The 22,696-nt window shown below is 42.6% G+C and overlaps 2 protein-coding genes across 2 annotated transcripts in view; one reads left to right on the top strand and one right to left on the bottom strand.

The window, feature by feature from the left end:
• slc7a14a (solute carrier family 7 member 14a) overlaps positions 1-7,499 on the top strand; it is a gene marked incomplete at its 3' end in the record, with an annotated part of 30,395 nt that extends 22,896 nt beyond the window's left edge. The window contains exons 6-10 of the mRNA XM_080784338.1: positions 2,730-2,938; positions 3,699-3,846; positions 5,007-5,502; positions 6,331-6,567; positions 7,192-7,499. Of these exons, the coding sequence (XP_080640464.1) occupies positions 2,730-2,938; positions 3,699-3,846; positions 5,007-5,502; positions 6,331-6,567; positions 7,192-7,499 (1,398 nt within the window). The remainder of the gene's footprint in view (positions 1-2,729; positions 2,939-3,698; positions 3,847-5,006; positions 5,503-6,330; positions 6,568-7,191) is intronic.
• An 8,834-nt stretch (positions 7,500-16,333) lies between these two features.
• cldn11a (claudin 11a) lies at positions 16,334-21,534 on the bottom strand. The gene is made up of 3 exons (XM_080783772.1): positions 21,053-21,534; positions 20,540-20,704; positions 16,334-18,401 (listed from the first exon to the last, which is right to left on the bottom strand). Exons 1-3 carry the CDS (start codon positions 21,276-21,278, stop codon positions 18,136-18,138), a joined length of 657 nt encoding a protein of 218 aa, XP_080639898.1. The 5' UTR covers positions 21,279-21,534; the 3' UTR covers positions 16,334-18,135.
• Between the last annotated feature and the right edge of the window lie 1,162 nt (positions 21,535-22,696).

Genomic DNA, 22,696 nt, shown 5'->3' with positions numbered 1-22,696 from the left:
GCTACACTTAAAGAATACCTCAGGATTGGTACTAATTAAGCATGTAATGATACACTCAACTCACGATACGTATCACGATATGAGGTTCACGATATGATTTTTCACAATATTTTAAGCACAAAAAATGTTTCCAGACAAAATAATGACCGAACAATCTTTTTCTTATGATTTATCTGCCTCCCGAGCTTTTTTCACAATTTTTAACTATATTGCAAAAGTAGCATTACTTTTCATGTAAAATTACTTAATTTCTGTGCAACAACTGTAAACATGCTTTCTTGTTTAGAACCTAGCTCGAGTTAACATGTAAAAAAAAAAGCTTTCTTTGATGGCATCTTATTCTTAGGATAGATGTAGACCTATTTGACAGTGCAGAAACAGCCTTCCTTGATGTATTAATGAGCATCAACGACCATCACCTGGGCACAGTCACAGACACACAGCTACAGGCTTCTACTACTGAAAGTGACTGCCTGTCTGTCTCATTTCTCCCCAAAAGCACTTGAATGTGATGGCATATGATTAAAACTCACATTTCATATCAGCCCCCGCTAAAAAAACCCAAAGATAATATATATATATTTAAAAAAAAATCTTTTAAATGTATTGAATCGATATATATCGTCGGGATTAATATCGATATATGTCGATATACGATATATCGTTACATGCCTATACTAATGGTAGAAAGTAACCAAATACATTTACAGAACTTAATACTTTACTTATATTTCTACTCCACTACATCTAAGATGCTAATATTGTACTGACACCTGCAGTACGTCGCACCGCCAGTCCGACTAATAATTGTGTCTGAGTCTGTCTGTCAGAGTATCCGTTGTGCACGTCTGTCTGTGTCCCTTTTGTGCTCGGTGCCCATGTGTATCTCAGATACATAATATGTACGTAATAATAATAATACATTATGGGCATTATGTATAGCATTATGTATCTCATATACATTTGGGCACAGAGCACAAAAGGGACACAGACAGGCATCAAGGCATAACATGAACCCAGGTATGTATCTGTCTGTCTACCTGAGTTCATTTTATGCCTTGATGTCATTAGGTCTTTATGCCTATATTGGCATGCCCATAATACAACCTCTCTTTCCCCATCCGATCTGCCTAGTCCGTTGAGGTTTTCAGATCCTTGTTGAAAACCCACCTTTAATCCTTGGCTTTTAATTGCAATTGACCGTCTTATGTGTTTTTAATGATGTCCTTATTTGTCTGTGCACAGATGGGCCCTGTGGACGCTCTGTTTGTTTTAATCTGTACAACACTTTGGTCAGCTTTGGTTGTTTTAAATGTGCTATATAAATACATTTTGATTTGATTAGATTTGATATATGGGTACAGTATATTGGTTGGATCGGTGGTCGTTGAAAACTGGATATCCGTATATTCCCATATATTATGGATATATCAGTCTGATTGGCAGTTCTGATCAAGCGCATATCCCAACGACTCGGCCGCGGGCACCACACTCCCTGGAGTCCTTGCCGATGTGCATGCCAAGTTTGAAGTCATTCGGTTATATTTGCACACATGACCATAATGCATAGCAGTCGGATATGTGGCTCTGGACACCATACATGCCTATACAGTATATGGGCATTGTTTCTTTGGGGGGGGGGGGGGGGGTATTTTTGAGTCAGAGTGACATGGCCATGCATGGTCTGCCATCTGCTCCTCCCAGTTGTCAATTTTAATATAGGATTATTACAAAACATACTGTACATCAAACACGTAAGCCCCATTTTATCCTTTGGCAATCTACAGTACAAACTCACGATACATCGCATGGTGAGGCGTGGAGCTCGTAGATTAGCAATATTGACAATTAAAATAAATCATGGGTACTTTTCAAATTTAATTTGGTACTATAAGTATATTTTGAATACCTTTGTATTTTTTAATACAGGATACAGAGTTGTACTGTACATGTCTGGGTACTATACTTCCATCAGTGATTGCTACAGTAGTTCACACCCTTGCATTGAATGTGGGTTAAAGGTCATTGTAATACTCTCCAGTGAGGGTTAGGGTTAGTCTTTTCTATTTGTCTCTCTGTCGCTTTATTTGTATATAATCTGTTCATCCAAATCCCTCTCTCGTACTGAACACTTATCTTGGTGACAGATGGCCTTGCTTGCTTTCACACGTCAGATGCAAGCATCAGAGACTAGCGCATGCACGTGCACACTGCACACAGACAAGACAGTCACGCACACATACATACACGCAGTGTGTGCACGCACGCACGCAAACACACACACACACACACACACACACACACACACACACACACACACACACACACACACACACACACACACACACACCATCATGACTCATGCAAAGCGTACACGCAATGTTATATCTTTGTGTGTGTTAGGTCAACGGTAGGTTAGAATGACTTACATACTGTAGTCCCATGTTTTAATCCAAGTATGTGTCCAAGTATTGGTTACAAAATGTTTTTAATTTATTCATGAGATAATAATCAATTGGAAACAGACTTGATGAACTTGATATGTCCTTACCAAAATAGTAATACAAAGTCTATGTACACAAACCATGTTACTTTGTAATGGGTAGTCACTAGTCATATTTCATCAAACTGATTGATACCTTAACTGTTAACATTTTAAAGATTTTTAAAATACAAATAGAAACATCTGTGCATATGTCAAATACATATATGGCAACATGTATTTCCAGGTTTCCGTCATCCTGACTCTGATGGTGCCCTACGCTGACATCGATGAAGACGCCCCTCTGATGGAGATGTTTGCCCTGCACGGCTGTATGTGGGCCAAGTACATTGTGGCGGTCGGCTCCATAGCAGGACTCACTGTCTCTTTGCTAGGGTCCCTGTTCCCCTTGCCCAGGGTCATCTACGCTATGGCGGGGGATGGCCTGCTGTTTAAGTGAGCATTCTCTGACACAAAGTGAAATTAAACACCCACATCTAATACATCTAACACACACACACACACACACACACACACACACACACTTAATTCAATTATGTAGAAACATACAAAACCTTAATTGTATGTCCAAAACCGTAACTTTTCAGGAAATTGAATAAATAACCTGTGTTCAAATAGATCAGTATCTTGAGAACCATCAACCACAAATATATATATTTTTTTATTATTATCTGACCGATCTGAATTCAAACCCTGCACATCCATCGCAGACAGGAACAAATGTACAATTTACAAGTGTACAAATGTAATCATCATGGACTGTTACAAGTCCATCTGCACACACTCAGGAGGACACTAAGTGGCAAAGCCAGAACAGAATGTATGGGTGGGCCTGGCCAGGAGTGGGTGGACATGCATAAAGCTTTGTTTAAAATTATTATTATTCATGTATTTATTTATAATAAATATTTAACCCATTTTGGGCGGGAACCCCTTTTAGTGTTAGCATTATGTTATGCTTTAGCTATTGAAAAATAGCAGATCTACAAGCTCATAGCGCGCCACCGAGCTTGTAGGTCTGCTATTTTTGAAAAATCGAAGAACGACTGACATAGAAACATAGCTTTTTCAGAAAACTGTCAGGATGTAGAAGATATTTAGAATCTGATCTCAGGGCAAAATGGGTTCAAACAAAATGGGTTTAGCCCGCCCATGGCTACCACCCTGATGTCATGTGTATGTACTATATATGCAGGTTCCTGGCCAAGGTGTCCACCTACACAGAGACCCCAGCTGTGGCCTGCGTGGTGTCCGGCTGCCTGGCTGCTCTGCTGTCTCTGCTGATCAGCCTCAGGGACCTCATAGAGATGATGTCCATAGGAACCTTACTGGCCTACACTCTGGTGTGTATTTATGTGTTCTATATTACCGTATGTACATACTGTACATTATCATATCGTATGTATTGTATGTCCAAAACCGTTACATTTCAGGAAATGGAATTATTTTGTCACAAGCTCTAGTTATTACTTGTCATTGGTTCAATAATTCTAAAACCCACGGACACCACATAAAAAGCTAAAATAGTCCGTACAAGCTCACGTATGGTCTTTAGCGTGACACTCTTGTACGACAAAGCAGGGCATTGATTTAGAAGGATATAAAAATACAAATAAATACAGAGATAAGAGGTTTCTCCCCGACAGCAATATGTATGTACTGTATGCTCCCTGAGTAGACCATCTGTTAGTCCTGAGGAAAGTAGACCACTCACAGTTTATCACATTGTGATTGGCCAAGAGGAATTCTGATCCATGCCAATAAACACATTACACCAATCACTGGCAAATGTATCACTCCGTCATACTGTATGTTGTGGACCAGTCCATCAGGCGTTAATTTGCCTATTGCAAAAATTAACTATGGAGAATGTGCATGGTGTTGCAGAATGCAGAAGGCTGAAAGCAATGCAATTTAGCAAAATGTAACACTATACTATACTATACTATACTATACTATACTATACTATACTGTGTTATTTGTTTTGGAATGTTTAATCAGAATTTTATAATGGATGGAAGTCAATGTGGGTCAGATCAGGCTAAAACTTTGTCCAAATATGGAGTCAGGTGTCATGAGGAGTCATAGACTGCCTCATGGAGTCCAAGATCCACATGGGAGCCACACACCATTATTAGACCCCATTTTGTGCCAAAAAGGATTTTACAACAGTGCTGTTCTAAAATACTATAAACTGCTATATGTGCTGGGCCTCTGCCGCAGCACAGCAATGCCAATAACCATGATAAAGCACCCCCCCCTCGTGTCGTATTGCTTAATTATCCACAAAGGGAATGACAAAATAGCATTTGAATAGATTAGCAATGCTGTCATTAGGAATTGCCCAGGCAAGCAAAATGGTAGACAATCCCTCTAGGGTCAGCTGACTATATTATGATAATATAGCAGCTGACCAGCACCCATGACATTGGACCCAAAATGGAAGATTGGAAGAAAATGTTTTAGTGTTAAGTTGCTCTTTAATCAAGGTATTACTCTCCAGGTGAGCCTGTGCGTGCTGCTGCTACGGTACCAACCCGAGGGCGAAATCCATGGCTTTGTCAACTTCCTGTCCGAGGAGCAGAACAAAAAGAAGAAGGAAGGCATCCTGGCCGAGTGCGAGAAAGACGCCTGCTCGCCGACCAGCGAGGCCGACGACTACGGAGGAGTGCCCACCAACACCTGCGGAGCCAAGAACCTCCCCTCGCTGGGTGACAACGAGATGCTGATCGGCAAGCCCGACAAGACCGCCTACACCGCCAGCCACCCCAACTACGGCACGGTGGACATGACGACGGGCATCGAGGCGGAAGAGTCGGAGACCGGGATGTCTCGCCGCCTCAAGAAGCTGGTGGGGCCGCGGTACTACACCCTGAGGATCCGACTGGGCCTCCCGGGGAAGATGGACAGACCCACTCCCGCCACGGGGAAGACGGTCACCGTGTGTGTCCTTCTGCTCTTCATCCTCATCTTCGTTTTCTGCTCCTTCATCATCTTCGGTGAGAAGAGAGGAAATGCTATTTTGGTCTAAAGTCAGTTTGCTTTTTTGGGGGGGGATGGGGGGGGGGAATTCAGATGAAATTTGCTTTCACTAAACTAATCATATAATCATAGTCCAAATATGCAAATCGTCACAATCGAGATAGTGCGAGAAACGGCACAATCGAGATAGTGCGAGAAACGGCACAATCGAGATAGTGCGAGAAACGGCACAATCGAGATAGTGCGAGAAATGGCACAATCGAGAAAACAGCACAATCGAGAAAACGGCACAATCGAGATAGTGAGAGAAACGGCACAATCGAGATAGTGCGAGAAACGGCACAATCGAGAAAACGGCACAATCGAGATAGTGCGAGAAATGGCACAATCGAGAAACGGCACAATCGAGAAAACGGCACGGACCCGTCTCTGGTGGCCGTTGCAACGCTTGGCATGGCGACTCGCTCGGCTAGCGCCTCACTCGGCGGTGCCTCACGTGGCTCAAGGCCACCAGAGACGCGTGCCTCCTTCATGGTCACGGTCATGGTCACAAAAAGCAAGCGCTCCCTAACGTGTCAGTAGTTTCACTCCGCGGTTCCTAGTATGTCTGATTGTCACATATTGGCTCTATTCCAAGCTTCTGATAACATTCAAATCGGGTGATACTTTTGGGTGGTCCTTGAAATGAAACAGTTTGAGAACCACTCATATAGCAATTTGGATTTAGAAGACATTTCAGCCTCAGGTCTCAATGGCCTTAACACTCCATACTCCAATCACTCCAATCATTTGATAGTAAAGCACCAGCGAATGTCAACTGAGATAATGTGATACACCTGCCTCAGGAGCCAGCAGCATCGCAGAGGGAAGCTGGTGGGCTCTGCTGCTGCTGATCGTCCTCATCCTCTCCCTGGCGCTGCTCATCATCATCATTCTGCAGCAGCCAGAGAACCCCAAGCGGCTGCCCTACATGGCGCCGTGCGTGCCCTTCGTGCCAGCCTCTGCCATGCTGGTCAACGTCTACCTCATGCTCAAACTGTCCGCCATCACATGGATACGGTTCGCCATCTGGTGCCTTGTGGGTAAGGGCCAGAAATCGACTATTGCAAGTTCAGATTTTTTTCTTTTAAAGTGGACAGCTTTAGTTTGTGTATGAAAGCTGAAGATAAAGCAATATAATGTGTCCACTTTAACGGGGAAAGTAACTTACAGTATGTCCATGACTTAATGGATTGATTGCAAACAGTGTGCACATGTCGAGAACAGATCAGTCTAATAATGCACTCACTAAATGAACAGGGTACTGTAATACTGTATACTGCTCTGGGGGACTGCGCTAGACTTTAGACTAGATCAGAGCTGGTCTAAGGTGCAATCACTTTCTGACTTTTTTCACTTCACCTTAGATATCAATGCATAATTTGCATATCAACACCAAGAAGACCACACCTCGTTTTAAGACCAACACACCGATGGGCACGAAGTACAATTAATTACACAACGTGAGCACTGTTTTTTAAAATGACAACTGCGTTGGTTGGAAACTACTAGCAATGACAATTGCACTGCGTTTCGCCCCTGTAACAAGTCCATGTGTGCATGCGTGTGTGTGTGCGTGTGCGCATGTGCGTGCGTGTGCGTGTGTGTGTGTGTGTGTGTGTGTGTGTGTGTGTGTGTGTGTGTGTGCGTGTGTTATCTGACTGCAGGTGTGATCATCTACTTTGGGTACGGCATGTGGAACAGCAAACTAGAGATCACGGCCAGAGAAAATGAGGTGCAAGCGTCCACCTACCAGCGCTACGACCAGGGCGTGGACGAGGGCTTCTGCGGCTTCGACGACGACTTCTACCCGCCCACTAACGACCCCTGGGCGGCGCCGGGGGGGTCAGGGTCAGAGCTGGCACCACCTGCCGAGGGAAAGCCAGAAGGTGACGTGGCACCAGCAAATGGTGCAGGGGCCAGGACCGTAGCCAATCACGGTCTCGCTGAGGAGGACCCAATGGATGGATTCTGAAAGGACTGACTCTCTGTTGCCCTGAATGTACTGTACTGCCTTGTCTGCTGCCCTGGGTGTGCCTGGGTGTGAATGGGAAGATTGAAACTTTTAAAGCATCATTTATGCTTTGTCGAAAATAAACAATTTAATCAAAAATCGTATACGACAAAGTATAAATTGATGTGACGTGATATGTGATCGCATACAGTGAGTGTGTGTGTGCGTGTGTGTGTGTGTGTGTGTGTGTGTGTGTGTGTGTGTGTGTGTGTGTGTGTGTGTGTGTGCTCGAGCGTGTGTGCATGCGTAAGTACTTCTGACCCTTGGGCTAGATTGTTTCTCTAGTGTTGTTGTTGTTTTCTTCACCTATCACTGCCACCCCCCACCCCAACTCCCACATTTACAGAGATTTGTGGCGGGTGTCAAGGTCATGTCTCTACTCTCTACAATCACTTGTTTTTCACTCACCCAGAGTTCCCTGGTCGCACGCGGTGAAAGGTCCAGACATGTTACGTTAGCACATAGATAGACTGGCACATGATGTCACTGATGATCAGTGGTGGAAAAAGTACTCTATAGAAATCCCATGTTAGTAAAGTAAGTAAAAGTGAGAAAAGGTCCAAAAGCATTGGCATCAAAATGTACTTAAAGTACCAAAAGTAAAAGTATAGTCATTATGCCCAAATGTCCCGTTCCAATCAAATCTTTTGAAAATAGCAGATCTACAAGCTCACAAGCTGTCGCATCGCGACACATTGTGAGCTTGTAGATCGTCTATTTTCAAATAGTCTGTATATAGGATAAAATAATTAATAACAAAAGTTTTCAAATTATTGTAGTGGAGTAAAAGGGTAACATTTGCTTCTGAGAGTTGGAGTAAAAGTATTGGAAATACTCAAGTAAAGTACAAATGCCTCAAAATAGTACTTAGGCACAGTACTTAAGTAAATGTACTTAGTTACTTTTTCACCACTGATGATGACGCTATACATGTGTCACGGTGTGAGCAGTCTACAGCTGTTGATTCCACCGGATTCAGAGAGAGACAGGAGGAGAGAGAGACTGTGGGAGAGAAGAGAGAGAGAGAGAGAGAGAGAGAGAGAGGTGGGAGAGAAGGAGAGAGAGAGAGAGTGGTGGGAGAGAAGGAGAGAGAGAGAGAGAGTGGTGGGAGAGAAGGAGAGAGAGAGAGAGAGAGAGTGGTGAGAGAGAGTGGTGGGAGAGAGAGAGAAAGTGGTGAGAGAGAGGTGGGAGAGAGAGAGTGGTGAGAGAAAAGGAGAGACGCTTCACTTTGTGTTTCAACACAGACAGACAGACAGGAAGCAGATCCCAGGTCACTTCCTGTTTCTAGGACCTATAGGTCTCCTCGGCTCTTCATTTCTCTGATAGACAGGAAACCAGCTGCATGCACGTGCACAGAACACACACACACACACAAAAACTGCTGGATAGGTCTGTTTTTACTTGCCTCATGTGTCTCCAACTAGCCCAAGGGACTGGGCAGGGACTGGGAGAAGGGAATCAATGTTTTCTATCAAAAGTGGTACCTGGACTTTGCTTGCAATAGTGCCTTCATCTGTGTGTATGTGTGTGTATTATTCTTTCATTTTGCCTGTGTATGTGTATGAGACAGTGTCTGTGCAACTAAACCAACACGCCTCACATCTGTTCTCATATCTGTGTGTATGTGTGTTTAAGTGTGTGTTCTTGGTTTTATTATATACTTGTAGACATGTAGAATGTGGTATTTCTTGTTCTTCACAATTTTAGCCTCAGCTTGCAGCTCTCGCACGCATGCACGCACGCACGCACAAAGCGTGCGCGCACACACACACACACACACACATACCGTCACAACCTAATCTAGCCAGCTCTTCATTATCCCATAAACGTTGCCCAGCTAGATAAAACTAAACCATGGGACAGAAAAAGACCTATGACAAACTGCATGATTCACGATGTTGTCTTGTCTCTATGATGTTCCTTTGTGTCTTCGCTGTGTGGTCCTCTCTTTGCTAATGCTGCTCTTGACAGGCATGGGAGTTAGTTCACTTTCAAGTTGACCAGTTCAGTCCAGTTATTTCCATGCAGTTCAGTTCAACGTACACAGTTTACTATACACGGTAGTAGGTGCAGTTTCACATTGAAGCCCGAAAGTGAATTATCCCCCCGATCCTGTTCTTTACCTCGCTCCCATCGCTCATTTCCTCATCCATTCCACTGCAGGCTATTTTCTGCCAATATCCACCCCCCTCTCATCTCCTCTTTTAACCCGGCACCCCCAGCCATCCATCTCCCTGTTTCTCTTCCCCATCCTGCTGTCCATCAGCTCATGTCAGCCGAAGGGGTTAAAGTGAGATTTCACAGGTGATGGAGCTGTGATTGGTTTCTCTGTCAGGCTTTGTGACAGTAATCTATTCAATTTCCACAGCTTGTGTCCAGGAGGTTCAACACCACCTGTTTAACCCCCCTCTCTCTCTCTCTCTCTTCCCCTCTTGGATCTGTTCCAACCAAAGGAGCCTAAGCTTTTAAAACCTCCCACCTTGCCTGCAGTAACTATAGGACACTTCTTTCTTTCTTTCTTTCTTTTTTCGCATTACAGATTCTGGTCAGGCCAAATCCAAATACATAGCCCAGGGATTCCCAACCTGTGGTCCGGGGCTCACTAGTGAGACTGTGAGGATATTGTAAGTGGGCCCACAAATAATTGGCAAAACAAGACTTTAATTGATAACATAATATTAATATAAATGAAGTCAACCACAGTAATTGTATTACTTGACAAATCTAATGAACCAATAAATAGTATAACTTAAAGTCTTATACATTTAAAATGTACTAAGTTAGTTCCATTGATTCAAGCCCCCATCTGGCCAGTGACCACTTACACAAGTGGTCAGGTGGCCTCTGATTCAGAACCACATGCCATAGTCATATCTGTGGGGTGTATGGTACAGTAGCAGCAGCTCACTCCCAAACTGAACAAACAAAACAGCCTGTTACAGACCTGGTAGGTCTTGCTGTTGCCATATATGCACTGAATGTTGTCCACCACCCTCCCTGCCCCCCGTTGCTGCATTGGTCCCGTACTGAATGTTGTCCACCCCCCTCCCTGCCCCCCGTTGCTGCATCGGTCCCGCACTGGGAAGCCTTACGCCTGATTTAAACTGAGTTGCGCACCAATGTCGCTCACAACACGTCGCCTCACCGGTGTGCACCTATAAGTATAAATAGGCTTTTATACAGTATATGTCTAGTCTACTGCACTATATCTAATGATGCCATGCTGCAAACTCCTGCCCGTACCCATGTGCCCCTCAGCACCCACATCCTCGGGACTATACCCCAAAACCCCTCACCAGCGAGGAACATCCGGTGGAATTATATGAATTATATGATACACCAAAAAGGAGGGGGGGAAATACAAATCCTAAAAGCTTTTCCACGCCTCTTACTGTTACTATCTAGCCAAAACAGCCACCACGAACTATCCAGCTCAGCCACAAAAAAAACTGAAAATAAAAATAAAAAATACATGACACCTTTGCATTCATAGCTCAGCCAAATTGAGAAGGGGAATCAGGCAATGTCATGCCTCCTCTTACGTTGGATTGTACTGTCTTCTAGTCTGCTTTGCGTGTGTGTATATGTAGGCTATACGGTAGGCTACTGTACAGTACGAGTGTGAATGTATGCATGCGTGTGTGTCTCTACTATGTGTACCTGTGTATGTAATTTATTATGCGTGTGTGCGTGCGTGTGTGTGTGTGCGCGCGTGCGTGCGTGTGTGTGTGTGGTCCACACCTGCGCCTCACTGTGGCTATTTGGTGGATGTGTCGCATGCTCTCACGCATGAGGCCCAGACTGTAAATGTTGTACTTGCATGTAGAGACTGAACGCAACGAGACAATAGAAATCCTAACAAATGACACCTACGGTATATTTCAAATACAGCCGTACTGTAGCTCTCATGCCCAGGCATCTTTCACAGCGTTGAGGATATTAATAGTTACAGACAGTAAAGAACAGATTCATTTCTCAACTCAGCTCAGCACAGGCATTGGCTTTAAAAGCTACAGTAGCCTAACCATATGTCCCCAATCCTCGGGCAATTGTATTGTGAAATGTATTCTTATCATGATATCGCTGCTACTAAACCTGTTCAAAGTGATGAAGTTTTAAGCCCTCCGCACTTTCTAGACTGAATTTTAGGGTGTATTTTGTAAATTCACTCTGAGGGTGTCGGAGTGCTCTCTTGTTGTTTATGAATGTGTTTAGCTAAAGAGACAGTTTAAGCGTGATGCAAAATATTTCTATTGTGGCTAGTTTTGTGAATTAAATGTTATTGCATTATCTAATTATCCTTCCAACAAGCGCATTTAGTTCTTACTATGATACAAAACCATCACACCCATCTGAATTTAAAATAGAAAATCTAGTTATTTGTGCTATCTTGAAAATCCTTCCAGTTTTGCACACAATAATCCTGTGCCCATGCAGCAGAGCATCGGAGTGGATTTCACAAATGCACCCTTAACCACTTAAACCCTATATAAAAAAAGAGAAAATAGTAAGCAACGTGTCAGCTTTTAGGTCTGCTATTTTTTTAATTGAAAAATGTCACCTATGCCAGGTTGAAAGTGATTCATTTAAACATTTTATTTCTCTGATTGTTGAACTCTTTCCTGAGCTTTCAGCACCCTGCAGGTATGGATGATATTGGACTGTGGTTGAAATGGGAAACAGAAACATGTACAGTAGCAAACTTTGGAGTGTGTGTGTGTGTGTGTGTGTGTGTGTGTGTGTGTGTGTGTGTGTGTGTGTGTAAGGGGGGGGGGGGGGTGAACCCCCCCTTTCACCTACATGACCTCCCATCACCACCCCATTCCCCACTTAAAATATACTTACTTCCTGTATAACCCTCTTCTCAAACCACTATCTCTGTTTACAAAGCAAGCCAAATTCCACAATATTTGTTTACTTTTTCCAAGTAGAAGGCCAGTGGATTGGACACTTACGTTACAATAAGACATTAGAAATGGACTTGAGTGTCTGCAAGTTACTACTGTATGCACCATTTGGTAGATATTGGTAGACCTACAGTATATCTATAGTTACATGAAGATTAAATGACTGTTTTTATTTTTCAAGTACAACGGTTTGCCAGTAAAAAAATAATTGTCCCAATTTTTTGAAAATATTTAATCGAAATACCTTCAAAGTATTCTTACAGACTACATTTTAAAGTAGATGTACTCATACAATGAGGCTAGGTGGACATACTGTAGGTATGCAAAAAGTGAAAAATAAAACACTAAAAAGACAAGTGAACTAAGAGAAGTATTTTTCTACAGCTCTTTACCCTCCACCTGCACTCCACAGGTGGGTGTTTATAAAAGAGGTGGAAGGAGTTATTGGCCTGGGAGAAACAGCGGGGAAGAAAATATATTTTTTAACAGTCTGGTTCGAGACCTTAACCTTTACTTTTGAGGACTTTGAAATGGTTGAAACTCAAATCAACAGTAGGAGCTTAGAAGGTTCAGGCAAGGATCTTTAAGTGACAGTAGGATTATAATAATAACACATACAGAAGCTATTTTAATACAGTTCCGCAAAAGAAGAAAAAAATACAAGCAAACAAATGTTGTTCCTATATTGCTTTAATAATGAGCTACTGTTTGTTTCTTTATAGTCTCAGAGATGGCATGCCATGTTCTTCCTGTGCTATTCCTGCTTCCTGCCGTGGCCTAATGTCCAGTCAGTGTGTGTCAGACTTGTTGAGATTGGCTTCCCTCGCAAAACTAAATATTCCTTTTTTTCTTTTATTCATCTTCTGTATATTTTGGTACCAAGTTGTATAACGTAGTTGTTTTTTTATGTTGTTATTATTTTTCTCTTTTTAATTGGATTCTTCTGTGTGTGTGGTTATGTCGCTCCTGGGCGCACTCTGTTGAGTTGTTGATATTGCTTCCATGCATCAATGAAAGTTATTTATTGCAAATACCAAAAAAATGGGTTTGTTCCTTTGTTGACTGTTCCTTGCTATCTGTATTTGGACAGCTGTGGGATAGGGAGAACGGTTTGAACCGATATAATGATGACACATAGAGTAAGTATGCACACATACAGTAAGCATGCACACACGCACGCACACACACACGCGCACACACACACACACACACACACACACACACACACACACAGGTCAAAAGTTAATGGGAAACCATCTCTAAAGTTACACAGACTAAAAAGTCAGACTCACTTCTCTCACTGCATTCAGTGCCATATTTCATTTTCTCAGTGAGAGTTACAGGTCCATTTGGTAACTATCTTTTGGTATGTTTATACAATATCAGTGGTTGGAGGTGGTCTACTTCAGGGATACTCAAATAGATTTACCTGTGGGCCACATTACAAAAATGGCAAGGGGCCAGGGGCCAGTAGATAAAATTACGACATTAATGATACTTTCCATAACTGCACAAATTATTGCACATAACATGAGTAGCTGTTATAATAACATAATAACATAACATGAGTAGCTCTTTGCCTGCCTGCCTGCCTGCCTGCCTGTCTGTCTGTCTGTCTGTATGTCCATGAGTAGTTATTTGTCTGTCTGTCAATGAGTAGCTGTCTTACTGTCTGCCTGTCTATGAGTAGCTGTCTGCCTGCCTGTCTATGAGTAGCTGTCTGTCTGCCTGCCTGCCTGTCCAATTGTCCATGAGTAGCTGTCTGTCTGCCTGTCTGAGTAGCTGTCTGCCTGCCTGCCTAATTGTCCATGAGTAGCTGTCTGTCTGCCTGTCTATGAGTAGCTGTCTGCCTGCCTGCCTAATTGTCCATGAGTAGCTGTCTGTCTGCCTGTCTATGAGTAGCTGTCTGCCTTCCTGCCTGTCCAATTGTCCATGAGTAGCTGTCTGTCTGTCTATGAGTAGCTGTCTACCTTCCTGCCTGTCCAATTGTCCTTGAGTAGCTGTCTGCCTGCCTGTCCAATTCTCCATGAGTAGCTGTCTATGTCTGCCTGTCTATGAGTAGCTGTCTGACTGCCTGCCTGTCCAATTCTCCATGAGTAGCTGTCTGTCTGCCTGTCTATGAGTAGCTGTCTGACTGCCTGCCTGTCCAATTCTCCATGAGTAGCTGTCTGTCTGTCTGCCTGTCTATGAGTAGCTGTCTGCCTGCCTGCCAGCCAGCAAGTTGGTTAACAGAAAATAAATTGTTATGGCTGAGTAAAATAAAATACAATAAACACAATTTGCCTGAAAATAGATTACCCAGCTATGACCTTTTTCATGAAAAAAAATGAGTAGTGATATGGCTGACTGAGTAAAATAAAACAATCTACCTGAAAATAGATAGCTATAAGTGAAGAGAAATTTCCGCAATTTCCGCAATTACCATTTCCGCAATTTCCGCAATTTCCATTTCCGCAATTTCCATTTCCGCAATTTCCTCAATTTCCATTTCCACCATTTCCGCAATTTCCGCAATTACCATTTCCGCAATTTCCGCAATTTCCATTTCCGCATTTCCGCAATTTCCATTTCCACAATTTCCGCAATTTCCGCAATTACAATTTCCGCAATTTCCGCAATTTCCATTTCCATTTCCAACTATTAATGGCAGCTGGGTTTCATCATTCAAATAAAATAGAATTCTGTCCGTTTAGCTATAAAATTATGTCAGGGAATAGGGATACACAGTATATGTCTTTCATTTGCATTGCATCTCCCCCCCCAAGCTTTTATTTTCGTTCGAGTAATAGTACAACTCTAATAGTATTACTTATAATAATGTAATTAAAGATAACTTCATTCAGATTTATTTATTTTTATTTCATTTTCCAGATTTTTTTCTCTTCTTTTTTTTAGATTTTCATTGGTGGGCCAGTCATAATGGTCCCGCGGGCCTGATGTGGCCCGCGGGCCTGAGGTTGAGTATCACTGGTCTACTTCCATTGAGACATTCAAACCCTGGTGTCGAGTAGAACACATTATCCTACTGTTTGACAGGTAGTACTGCACAAAGCTCATAAGTGCAACAACTTCCCTGGCCAAATTGCCTGCCTCTTGGTTGAGCGGTACAATTTTGGTCTCTCACAACGAAAGATGCCTGCGTTTGAATCCATATAGGCCAATCCATATTAGCAGAATGAACACTGAAGGATAGCCCATACCAACTCACTGAAGCGGAGCAGCATGTTGCAGTGAACAGACTCTCTACCATAGACATAGACAGAGGAACAGCTTGGTTCCACGCAACACTCCCACCAACATGCTGTGGGTGAGTTGTCTGACTGGACGCCTGGAACATCACTACCGTGACCACAGCTCACAAAACAAAATACACAAGCACGAACATGATAAAAACATGTGTGTGTGCGCGCACACACACACACACACACACACACACACACACACACACACACACACACACACACACACACACACACACACACACACACACACACACGTTAGTTTAGGCATACTGTCTGCCCAGCATGTTTTCGTATTGGGTCAGTACACCGTGTACCCGAGTGCGTCTTGGGGACAGGTTCTTCTTCACTGATCTGATGTAAGGTCACTGAGTCACATCACATTCCACACATTAGTAAATGTGTTATCTCACTGTTCTCAGCTGAGTGTCTTTGTTGTCCAACAACAAAATACATTCTGCATCTGTAGGTTTCCACTTGAAAACAGACATGTAATCTGCACTATTGTCACACACACACACACACACACACACACACACACACACATGCACGCACATGCACGAGCGTACATACAGTTAACAGTAGGAGTTAAGGATATCATGATTATTATTTTTTTGTAAGAAACAATTAAAACATAGAGCAGTTTAAAGCTGACACATCTTTATTTCAGAATACAAAATAAAACAAAAACAATGGCACAACCTTGTATCATTTATGAGAAATAAATAAGCTAACACTGGTGTGGTATAGAGCTTGGAAATATGGGGTTCAATTCAAGCTACTTGAAATTAAGTAGTTGTTGATGTTGGAACTTTCAACATATCAAGTCAAGTGTTAACAACGTTTCACACCCCATACATACAATGTATTTGAAATTTGTACATTTCACAGACTTTCACTCATAAAAAAAAATATAATAATAAACTAAAGTATAGACTGTAGAGTCTGTATAAAGTTATATAAAGGACTTTTTTAAGCTGCAATCTGAAACTTTTTATAACTAGCATATCTGCAGTGGTTGGAGGATGGTCTCCCTACTCTTCCATTAACCCTACACCTACTGTTTGACAAGAAGTTCATACGTTTTAATGTTATGGAATGGATTGCAGCTTTTGTGCCAGATAAAACCATAGAATTCCACACAGGTCAAAGTTTATCTTTCTAACACTGTTATAGGAAATAATAGAGGCAATGAGTTAGTTACAGTCAAAGTAACCGTAGATTATGAACAAGGCAGCAAGAATCATAAAATAGGGCGTTGATGTGTTCTGATGATGTCTAATGAACTAGTTTTAGTTGACAGCATTGAAAGAACCCACTGATAATACCAACAGCTCTGCCAAGTCAGGTCTCCGATTAGCTATTATCAAGCACTATCACTCTTATCAGACACTAGACAATAACGCCCTGCCAAGAATGCTAATGTAGGGAACTGTTGGTGCCAACACACAGCGGCCGTTGGCCAAAATCTGCATGTTTTCCATATAGAGCCGATCCTGTTATACATAACCTCTCAAGCAATCTGGGGCAATTTATTTATTTAGTAACTGGCAAGCAAAATGACGCCATGTATTCTTCCAGTGGGAGCAAGGGTTAGTACAGTAAGTACACAGTCAAATCCCCAGCATTAATTTAACACCGGTTGCGTTTACTCTCACTGTTGTTACAAATGGATGAATTAACAGAGGATTTGACTGTGTAGCATTTAATGGAACAGATGTGTCAAACAGTTATTGAATGTAGTAAAAACAATATATCGTTGCAAAACAAGACCGATGTACACTGTGTTAATTTGTTTTAAGACATCATAGCATTGTATTCATTCAAGAAAATACAAATACAAAAAAACACATACTCAAAAATGTACTCTCCATTAACATAGAAAAATAGAAAAAAGTATCAATAAATGAAGTCCATATGGCCAGAACAATACGATGATTAGGACCACAGATTCAGGCAGTAATTCAGACACCTGTGCAATTTTGCAACCATATGGGCTGAGTCCATGCAAGGCCCCTCAAGAAGACACTTGAAGATGAGCTCGCCAATACAAAAACAGTCCATTGTACTGTATGCCAAAGAATGAGCTCCCCGTGAAAAACAATTGTGTGAGTGTCTACACAATACAGTATGTGTGTCCATTTTTTAACACTGTGTATCTGTGTTAATACCGCATTCAAATAAATTTTACTTAAATTGTAATAGTGTGTACCGGTATGTGTGTGTGTGTGTGTGTGTGTGTGTGTGTGTGTGTGTGTGTGTGTGTGTGTGTGTGTGTGTGTGTGTGTGTGTGTGTGTGTGTGAGTGTGAGTGTGAGTGTGTGTGTGTGTGTGTGTGTGTGTGTGTGTGTGTGTGTGTGTGTGTGAGCATGCGTATGTTGGATTGAGTCCTTCCACGGGTGTGTACACAGTCCACCTATACGTTTTCCCTCATTCAAACCCGTCGCGCCCCTCAGACATGGGCACTCTTGGCGTGGTTGGTGGAACTCACGGCCGGGGGGTTGGGGCCCCCCTGTTTGGAGTAGTAGAATCGGTTGTTGTCCTGGTAGGCATGGGGAGGCGAGGGCTCTGTCGAGCAGCAGGTGACCAGGGACCCCCCAAGCAGGGAGAAGGCGGTGCCCACCCAGCCGGCGTACAGGGAGAAGCCAAAGGACATGAGGCCATACTGGTGGTGTGCCCCAATGGGGAACCACACGGTCGACACCATTCCACATGCAGCTGCAGGGGAGAAACACAATCAGCTGATCACATAATACTCTGTGTACTGTAATGTACAGTACTGTACACTACACCGCTTTGCAATGTACGACTACTGCTTTCACACCTGTGGTTAAACTAGATCCAGCGTAGTTATTATTTAGTCACAAGCTCTTATTAATTCATGGGGCTAGTATAGTACATTGGTGAAAATAAAACCCACAGAGAGACTTAATAAAAAAAACACTGTTGGATCCCCATTTTGGGCATGTCATCAAAGGCGAAACGTTTTAAAATACTTTTGTATGACACTGTCATACCATAAAGGCAGCGATATACAAAATAACCCAAAAAAAATAATATTTGAGATGGAGCTTTCTGCCCAACAGCGAAGATATATAGTAATAATCTGACATTATGTTCCCTCTTGCCTGCCATGCCTTTCCATATTTGGAATATTAATAGGCATAATAAAACAAAGTGGTACTGTAGCACTAGCATGATGACTGATGACTTAACTGTACCCATATTAAGTATAGGCTACCTGGATGGTATATCTGTAGCCTTTACTTGACATATCGTGTTTTTTGTTGTTGAAATTCAGTTACTTTCGGTGAGTGAAAACGTTGTTAGATAAAGTAACGAATAAATAATGTAGATTAAAATTAAGATTTACAGTTTACACTATACGACTATACGTACAGGAACATGTGCACTTATTATGCATTAGCACTGCAGGATTTAGTACCAAACTATTTATTCTAAGAGGTGTATCAGAAATACATGTACTGTATATTGACAGACCAAAGGTATGCCATGTCATGTCAACTGCAGCAGAGTATAGACAAACCTCGAATGAGGAATTCCAAGAATTGGACTCGGTTTGGGCTACACGTAAGTCCCTCACTATGTGAGCAAAGAAAGGGTGAAATCATTTAACACTGATACTATGTCAATATACCGTGGATATACTGTGAATATGTGGTGCCAAAATGTACAGATTTTAGTCCAAACTAAATGGGTAGATCAGAAGCGAGAACACAGACGCCCAGCAGCTCTCAGCTCTAAAAATGTTTTCTAACGACCATAACTCTCACACAAAGGTTTTTTTACCAGACCAGTCAACTGTGTCAGAATTACTTTGCCCTAAGAGTAGGGAACGATAAAGCAATTCAATTTTGTGTTATTGAAAGTGTGAATGCTTGTTCTTAATTCTACACCCTGTTGCTTTATGTGGTAAAGCCTTTTTCACACTCAAGGTCTTTCGTCTGCATGGGGGGGTAAAAAGGAATCCACAGTAATGAAAAAAAAGGATCCTCTTAGGATCTTTCTTTATCATTGTACACAGAGGGAGGGAGCGAGCAGGCGAAAATACCATTTTGTTGTTTGGAGATACCTAAAGCACTATTATTTTTGGTTATGGAAATTGCCTTCGCATACAGGTTTTTGTAAAAAGCTCCACCCAGGGTGACGCGGGCGTCATAAATAGTTTCTCCTATATACGAGGGACATGGTGCTGGAAAATACTGCTTAAATAGTCAAATATTTATGGGAGCGCTAAAGCTGCTAAATCTGAGAGTGGATTTCTATGAGGCTCAGAAATAGGCTGGGTGTGGACGAGAGTAGGTGGAGTACAGGAATGTACATGGGGGTCAGGGGGGAGGGCTGGATGGACTGCCAGGAACAATGAGTGTCTGTGCGCGTGCGTCACTGTGTGTGTGTGTGTGTGTGTGTGTGTGTGTGTGCGATGTGCGTGCGTGCGTGCGTGCGTGCGTGCGTGCGTGCGTGCGTGCGTGCGTGCGTGCGTGCGTATGTGTGCATGCGTATCCCCAGGGAGGAAAGCAGTCACCCACTGTATCCTTTATACTTTCACTGCACCTCTTAAACTTTTGAGCCCATGGGATAAGGGAGTTCAAGGTCAGGGAGGAGCGGCCGTGATGTAACTGTGTGTGTGTGTGTGTGTGTGTGTGTGTGTGTGTGTGTGTGTGTGTGTGTGTGTGTGTGTGTGTGTGTGTGTGTGTGTGTGTGTGTGTGTGTGTGTGTGTGTGTGTGTGTAGGCGATAAACACCTCCAACAGCAGTGATTGATTGCTTTGACTACAACATTTGAACACATTTCTGGAGCTCTTTAGAACAACGAGGGGTCCGGTGGTCTCTTACCAACTATGAGTATGAGCACTCCTCCCAACACGGAGCGCTTGTTCTTGGAGCTCTGAGGCTCGTCACCCAGGCGGATGCATGTCGTGGACATCAAGACCATCACCACTGCCGGGAGACCCAGGATAGAACCTGTGGTCATCAGGGCACGCGTTGTCTGGATGTATGCTGCGGGTGTACAGTACACATGAATCATGTTAATATAATGATCACCCAAGAACCATGTATAGGTCATCATGTTAACTTAAATGTTAAAAGTAAAAAGAAAGCAACATGATAAAAAACATTAGAGAGATAAACTACAAAATGAATAGCAGGCCCAAAATGTAAAATGGAAACATATGATCAATGAAACAAAAATAGCAATAGAGGAATTTAAGAAAAGGCCTTATCATCATAAAGGTGTTTTTTTTAGAAGATATCTAAAATAACATTTAGAAATATAAATAATATGGCTATAGTTTAGGTAAAAAGGTATAGTGAAAGAAAAGCATACAACTAGAGAGCAGCTTTTACCTGGAAGGTCCAGTATCTGGGTGAGAGAGACGCAGTGGTACAGAGCAGTGGAGATGACACAGTCAGCCCACGGTCCCTTGGCTTCTAGCTCATCCATTTTCTTACAGGTGTTCATGCCGTATTTACACATCGTCACCCAATCATTGGTGGCGGTCGCGACCACTATACCCACCCAGCCAAGACAGCTGATCAGAAAGCCGCTCAGTTGGAGACACGAGTTCGCCATGGCGCAAACGTCTGGTGCGTAAAACGGACTGGTGCCGCGCTGAAAAACCGTCAATGACCACAAAATGAGCCTTGCGATAAAGTGAGTAGCGGTTAAGTGTGGCAAATTGACCAAATGTGTAATTTTACCGAGGGCATGCAATTAAATGTAATGACAGAGTTGATATTCCACCACACAAGTTAATCCAATATGAAAGTTAATCTCCTGTCAAAGCAATTATTCCATCAAGCAGGGTCTGTGGCGCACTTTAAAAGAATGGAGCTTTCACATCACCAGAAGTTTTATAGGAGAAAGTTCAGAGGGGAAAACTAAACTAAAACTTTCGACCAATCAGATACTTAGAGACTAAAACGAAAAATGCACATCTCATTCCTTTTCCAGAGGCAGTTACGCACTGCCCCTCTTGTGCCAAGACACAATATGCATATTGACTGTCTGGCTAGCTGGTCGTTTTGGAATTGTATAGATTTGTGCTGCCCTCTACTGACCACATCCTCGATTGCCTCCCTTTCAACTCAGACCAGTTAAAAAATTAGATACCAAAGTCAATCTAATCTAAATAATGTAATCTGATATTAGACTACATTCTTTAGATTTTTTTTTAGATTAACTTTTTGACAGATTATATATATGCTATTTAACTTTTCTAAATAATTACTGTAACGAAGGCTACTTAACCTATTTCCATCGCACAACATATATTTCTTGGTCATTTCGAGTTTACTCCAGTAACGTCGAGTGACCAGATGGGAGCGGTATTGCACAACATTGGCCCGAAGTTGCACAACTTCATTCCATCGCCATGATTCAGCCGTTGTAGGCCAGGGCACATATTTCTCTCCGTCCTTGCTGAATGCCAGGTGTTAAGTAAGACCTCCATCACTCAGGCCACGCAGCCCGGTGACGGGGCAGTTGAATAGCAATCAGTCTAAGAGAAAGACAGGTAGAAGAGGCACTTTTCATATTTCAGCAAGGTCACCGATTATAATGGTCTGCTCTGTTTGATTGGCCCTCTTCCTCTCTGTTCTGTCTATCTCCTGCATGGGGCCTTTACACATATCAGATGTAGGCTAGGCCTACTCTACTGCATGGGTTCCCAAAGTGGGGTCCGGGAGACCCTCCAGGGGTCCTTGAGGGAGTTCCAGGGGGTCCCCAGCAAAATTATAGTTAGGAACCAAATGGACCGTTATGGGTCTGTACCTCAGAGAGTGTACAAATGGAACCAAATGGACCCCATTTGTACACTCTCAGAGTTAAATTAAAAGTGGTTTTACAATATAAATTGGAGTCCCATAGATAGAAATGCCATTAAATGGGGGTCTGCCGTAGTCTAGATAGAGATAGATCTTTATTTGTCATTGCAACGTGTACAACGAAATTAAAAGTGCCAACCAATCAGTGCATCATATCACAAAACA

The sequence above is a fragment of the Protomyctophum bolini genome, assembly GCF_963924005.1.
Source record: "Protomyctophum bolini genome assembly, chromosome: 15".
NCBI classification, from domain to species: domain Eukaryota; kingdom Metazoa; phylum Chordata; class Actinopteri; order Myctophiformes; family Myctophidae; genus Protomyctophum; species Protomyctophum bolini.
Note: the sequence above shows the minus strand (reverse complement) of the source record. Positions and strands in the feature narration are given on the sequence as shown.

What these genes read in the sequence shown, in the direction of transcription:
- cldn11a (XM_080783772.1), bottom strand. Translation starts at nt 21,278, where the DNA reads ATGGCGAACTCGTGTCTCCAACTGAGCGGCTTTCTGATCAGCTGTCTT. An exon ending in CCAGATACTGGACCTTCCAG is followed by an intron (nt 20,705 to 21,052) that starts GTAAAAGCTGCT and finishes GTACACCCGCAG; the next exon opens with CATACATCCAGACAACGCGT. An exon ending in AGTGCTCATACTCATAGTTG is followed by an intron (nt 18,402 to 20,539) that starts GTAAGAGACCAC and finishes TCTCCCCTGCAG; the next exon opens with CTGCATGTGGAATGGTGTCG.